This window comes from Gekko japonicus, unplaced genomic scaffold (genome assembly GCF_001447785.1).
Source record: "Gekko japonicus isolate JY-2015 unplaced genomic scaffold, Gekko_japonicus_V1.1 scaffold1499, whole genome shotgun sequence".
Lineage (NCBI taxonomy): Eukaryota > Metazoa > Chordata > Lepidosauria > Squamata > Gekkonidae > Gekko > Gekko japonicus.
The window spans coordinates 48,249-54,248 of NW_015160885.1; the positions used below are offsets into that span (position 1 = coordinate 48,249).

Genomic DNA, 6,000 nt, shown 5'->3' on the forward strand with positions numbered 1-6,000 from the left:
AGTCCATGGGGTAGTTGTGCCTTGCAAATGTGAAGCCTGGGAGAGGGCCACCAACCAACAAAGACCCCGGCCCCATCACTCCTTGGCAAATAGAAGGAGAAGTCATGGAAGCAGTGACAGACTTCACGTTCCTGGGATCCAAGATCACTGCAGACGGTGACTGCAGCCATGAAATTAAAAGATGCCTGCTCTTTGGGAGGAAAGTGATGGCAAACCTAGGCAGCATAATAAAAAGTAGAGACATCACCCTGCCAACAGACGTCCGCATGGTCAAAGCAATGGTATTCCCAGTAGTCATGTATGGCTGCGAGAGTTGGACTATAAGGAAGGCTGAGCGCCAAAGAATAGAGGCTTTTGAATTATGGTGCTGGAGAAGACTCTTGAGAGTCCCTTGGACAGCAAGGAGATCAAATCAGTCAATCCTAAAAGAAACCAACCCTGACTGTTCCCTGGAAGGGCAGAGACTGAAGTTGAAGCTCAAATACTTTGGCCACCCAATGAGAAGGGAGCACTCACTGGAGAAGACCCTGATGCTGGGAAAGATTGAAGGTCAAAGAAGACGGGGACGGCAAAGGATGAGATGGTTGGACAGTGTCATCGATGCAACGGGCATGAGGTTGAGCAGGCGCTGGGAGACGGCGGAAGATGGGAGGGCCTGGCGTGATGAGGTCCATGGGGTCGCGAAGAGTCGGACTCGACGCTGCGACTGAACAACAACAACAAACAAGGAGTTAGTCCCTGACCTGGATGGCCCAGGCCTGCCTGATTTCGTCAGATCTGGGAAGCTAAGCAGGGTCGGCCCTGGCAAGTACTTGGGTGGGAGACCTCCGAGGAAGACCAGGGTCGTGGCGTGGAGGCCGGCAATGGTGCAAACCACCTCTGGACGTCTCTTGCCTTGAACCTCCCGTGAGGGGTCACCGTAAGTCAGCTGTGACGTGACGGCACTTCCCACCAAACCAAGACTTTGAGCGGGGCTCTCTTTGTAGCAGGAACTCCTCTGCATATTAGGCCACACACCCCTGATGTAGCCAATCCTCCAAGAGCTTATGGAGCTCTTCTTACAGAGGCTACTGTCAGCTCTTGGAGGACTGGCTAGATTAGGGGTGTGTCGCCTAAGATGCAAAGGAGTTCCTGCTACCAAAAGAGCCTTGGATGGATGGATGGATTAGATAGGTAGGTAGGTAGGTAGATTAGATAGATAGATAGATAGATAGATAGATAGATAGATAGATAGATAGATAGATAAGATTAGATTAGATTAGATTAGATTAGATTAGATAGATTAGATAGACAGACAGACTGACAGAAAGATACAGGGCTCTTTTTGTAAGCTCTTGGGGGATTGGCTACATTAGGGGTGTGTCGCCTAATATGCAAAGGAGTTCCTGCTACAAAAAGAGCCTTGGATGGATGGATAGATTAGATAGATTAGGTAGGTAGGTAGGTAGGTAGGTAGGTAGGTAGATAGATAGATAGATAGATAGATAGATAGATAGATAGATAGATATTAGATAGATAGGATAGATTAGATAGATAGGATAGATTAGACAGACAGACAGACAGACAGGGCTCTTTTTGTAAGCTCTTGGGGGATTGGCTACATCAGGAGTGTGTCGCCTAATATGCAAAGGAGTTCCTGCTACAAAAAGAGCCCTGATGCCACACATTAAAATATATACTGAGTATCCCAGATTGATTTTAAAAAGATTATTTTTGGGAGGCTTTCAGCTCATTTAAAAATATTTATTTTAAAGTCATTAAGCAATTTTATTATGATGATAAGGTACCTCAAAGGACAACACTGGTTAAAGCCAATGGTTTGAGGAAAAGAAATAAAGGAGTTCTGTTTTGCATGAATTTTTTTAAAAAATAGTTTATTATTTATTAAGGGAAGTCTTGGTACATAATGCCTGCTTCCTATAGCCTTCAACGTCTCACTGTGAAAATGACTAGAAAAGGCCTCTGGCCCACCCCCGCCTGCCTTCCCTGTGCATCCCCACGTCTTCATCTGTGGGAGCGTCCTCAAAAGCCAAGCCATGCCTGTCACTGGAGTATGAAGAGCTATTTAGAGCGTGAACGTTGGAATTAAACTGGAGTCCAAGGGCTCTTCAGCTCTTAAAAGGCTTCCTTGAGACCTCAGTCCAAAAACAGAAAGATTCCTGTAGATGCTCCCGTTGATTCAAGCAGGTCTCTAATTATCCTTTTGTGCGTTAATCACTCCATTACCAATGTAGACATTTTTCTTCCTAAGTGTTCTATTAACGAGCCCCATTTCGACCATGCCAGAACATCATATTTAGTTACGCTGGCCATGTAGATGGGGGTCAGCACAGGTTTCTTACTAAAGAGAAGCCTGTGCCATGTCTCCGAACTTCCCTACAGCTCCTGGTGCCCGGGGTTTGAACCCAGCTTTGATGCAAAGTGTTGAGGCAGGCAGAAATTCTGTGGGTCAGTATTTTGCACTGTGGAGGGGCACTGGAGGGGGAAGCTGCATCCTTTGGGAGAGGCAGAAAAGCCTGTGCTTAGAACCTTACCATCTCACGAGGCTTCCCATTTCCACCCCCCCCGCTCTCAGATCCAATCCCCCTCCCCTCAAGAAACTGAGGAACGAGTGGAAAAAATGGCTGGAAAATGGTCTGGATGGGCCACTGGCCTGATCCAACATGGCTTCTCCTACGTTCTTATGACTGAGGCAGTGATGCTCTGTATTTTTGGTGCTTGGGGGGGGGAAGAGTGGGAGTTCTGGCCCCACTGGTGGACCTCTTGATGGCCCCTGGGTTTTGGCTGTTGTGCGACACAGAGGGTGCGTTCAGACGGGGGCTTTACAATGGAATCTGTGCCGGTTGCAATCGTTGTACTTAACGGCGTTCAGACGGCTAACACCTGTCAAACGCCATGTCTGAACGCACCCAGAGTGTTGGACTGGATGGCCCATTGGCCTGATTCACCATGACTTCTCTCATGGTCTTATGTCTGGGGAAGTGATGCTCTGTATTCTTGCTGCTGGGGGGGGGCAACAGTGGGAGGACTTCTGGATTCTTGCCCCACAGGTGGACTTCCTGATGGCCCCTGGGTTTTGGCTGTTGTGTGTGACGCAGAGTGTTGGACTGGATGGGCCATTGGCCAGACCCAACATGGCTTCTCTTATGTTCTCCTTCTCCAAATGCTGCTCTCCTTGCTGTACCCCAGAGATCCAGGAAATTCCCCACCAGGTGCTGGAAGACCTTGCTCAGACCAGGCCATGCTTTTAACTTAATGAAAATATCCGAGTGACTCTTTAGATGCAACTGACTATTATTTACTAGGCGTGACAAGCCCCTGAATAAGGGTTTTGTGGATGGGGTCTGAACTGGCAGAGACTGACCAAGAGAGAGGTCTTGGAGTCGCAGCAGATAACTCCTGTGACTGCAATAAAAAAGGCCAACACTATGCTGGGGATTATTAGGAAGGGAACTGAAAACAAATCAGCCAGTATCATCATGCCCCTGTATAAATAGATGGTGCGGCCTCATTTGGAGTACTGTGTACAGTTCTGGTCACCACACCTCAAAAGGGATATTATAGCATTGGGAAAAGTGCAGAAAAGGGCAACTATAATGATAAAAGGGTTGGAACACTTTCCCTATGGGGAAAGGTTAAAGCGCTTGGGGCTCTTTAGCTTGGAGAAACGACGGCTGAGGGGTGACATGATTGAGGTTTATAAGATTATGCATGGGAAAGAGCAGGTAGAGAAAGAGGTACTTTTCTCCCTTTCTCACAATACAAGAACTCATGGGCACTCCATGAAATTGCTGAGCAGTCGGGTTAGAACAGATAAAAGGAAGTCCTTCTTCACCCAAAGAGTGATTAACTCGTGGAATTCACTGCCACAGGAGGTGGTGGCAGCTACAAGCATGGACAGCTTCAAGAGGGAACTGGATAAACATATGGTGCAGAGGTCCACCAGTGGCTATTAGCCACAAGGTATAGATAGGAACTCTCGGTCTGGGGCAAGGGATGCGCTGTATTCTTGGTGCTTGCGGGGGGGGGGGCACTGCTGGACCTCCCGGTGGCACCTGGTATTTTTGGCCACTGTGTGACAGAGTGTTGGACTGGATGGGCCGTTGGCCTGATCCAACATCGGCTTCTCTTATGTTCTTATGTACCAGTCAGTAAAACAGATTTGCTTTTGGAAAGGGTCAGCTTTATTGTACTTCAGTCTCCTCCTCCAGAGCACTGAGGCAGACCTCTCTTCTTGTCTTGTAGGCGTGCTTGAATTTCAACGACAGCGGCGCTTGCGTCACGCAGTGCCCCCAGACCTCCGTGTACAACCCGGCCACCTTCCAGATGGAGACCAACCGAGACGGCAAATATACCTATGGCGCTTTCTGTGTCAAAAAGTGCCCACGTAAGTGGCATGGGTCCTGCTCTCCCTCCCCTCCCCGTGACGTTCAGCCCTTTTCAAAGCTGTGTTTTAAGGAGCGGTTGCTAGGGACCCTTCGGCTGTACAGCCAAGTTAATTACGCAACTGCTGTAATAATTCCTCTTCTTTCTTTCAACGGCAATAACTTCCAAGTTATAAGTTATTCAGAGAGCTGGCATTGTGAGGTGCTGACATTTTAATAACACCCTTTCCCTTGAAAGCTTAAAAAATCTGTTAAATATTATGGTTTGAGTGGTCAAAATTCCAGCTTCTCCTCCGATCGCTGACTTGAAAGCACGCCAGCTGCGGCCTGCGGAACGCTTTCGATCATTTCCTTCCCTTTGAGCAAAGTCTCATTTTCATTTCCCCTCAAACATAAGTGGGAATTATCTTTTGTCTTTGACCTTTTCTCGAGATTCAAGTGTGTGGTCTGATAATGTCAGTCAGAAAAGGCTCGTCTTTATCATGGCACATTTAATATTATTTGCGACTTTAACCTTAGAAGGGCTATCGAGGGTAGTCCCCGGGACTCTGTGGGCTTGGAAGTATCAGATACTCCATCCGTCGTAAACACAGGGCAGGTTTTCAAGCAGAGTTTTCAAAGAAGAAGAAGAAGAGGAAGAAGAAAGAGTTTGCAAAGGATCTTTGCTTCACTGGCGAGGAAGGCATTTCTTTTTATGTAAAAATCTTTATTTCTGGAGGAAAGGTTTCACAGGAAAGGCTATAAAATAAAAAAAGATGAAGGCTACATCTTCAGAGCTATAGAAAAAGACGGACCACACGGTCTCACAGCAACTGTACTGGAGATTCATCTTCTTCTTGACCCCTAGAAGGAAATCACCTGAGTGCATTAGCCAATGATTGTGAGTAAACAGCCTTAGATTTCCTGGGCTATCTTCCCATTGACTCTGAGCCAAGTTTCCCTCCCAGGTCAGTCTTAACAACAGCACACAAGGTAAAGCAGGTTAACCCTACAAAGACTGAATAGACCTTGCAACACACACCTAGTCCCAACAGAATGCCGCAGTGTCCGCCCTCCCAAGCAGCCATTTTCTGCAGGGGAACCGGTCACTGTGGTTTGGGGAGCAGTTGTCATTCGAGGAGATCTCCGGGCTCGACTTGGAGGCTGGAAATCTTGGGCAAAGAACCTGCCTGAAGAATCAACTCTGCTCTTGGAGGGAGGGAAAAAACCCACCCTACTTTTAAAAAGGGAACATTTGAATGTAAGGTTGCCAGCTCTGGGTTGGGAACTACCTGGTGATTTGAGGGTGGAGCCTAGGGAAGGTGGGGTTCGGGGAGGGGACAGGCCTCACCAGGCTTTAATGCCAAAAAGTCCACCTTCCAAGGCAGCCATTTTCTCCAGGGGAACTAATTTTGGACAGCGGGAGATCATTTGTAATAATGGGAGATCTTCATAGACCTCCTGGAGGAGAAGATATTGGATTTATACCCTGCCCGTCACTACTCGAAGGAGCCTCAGAGCAGTTTACAGACTCCCTTCCCTTCCCCTCCCCACAACAGGCACCCTGTGAGGTCAGTGGGGCTGAGAGAACTCTGACAGAAACGGCTCTTTTCCAAGAACAGCTCTTATCAGAACT

At 47.8% G+C, this 6,000-nt stretch overlaps 1 protein-coding gene across 1 annotated transcript in view; it reads left to right on the top strand.

Annotated features, from left to right (window-relative positions):
* The window catches only part of ERBB4 (erb-b2 receptor tyrosine kinase 4), a gene marked incomplete at its 5' end in the record, with an annotated part of 401,399 nt that overhangs the window by 23,359 nt on the left and 372,040 nt on the right, over window positions 1-6,000 (top strand). Inside the window, one exon of the mRNA XM_015423413.1 lies at window positions 4,246-4,387. Within this exon, the coding sequence (XP_015278899.1) occupies window positions 4,246-4,387 (142 nt within the window). The remainder of the gene's footprint in view (window positions 1-4,245; window positions 4,388-6,000) is intronic.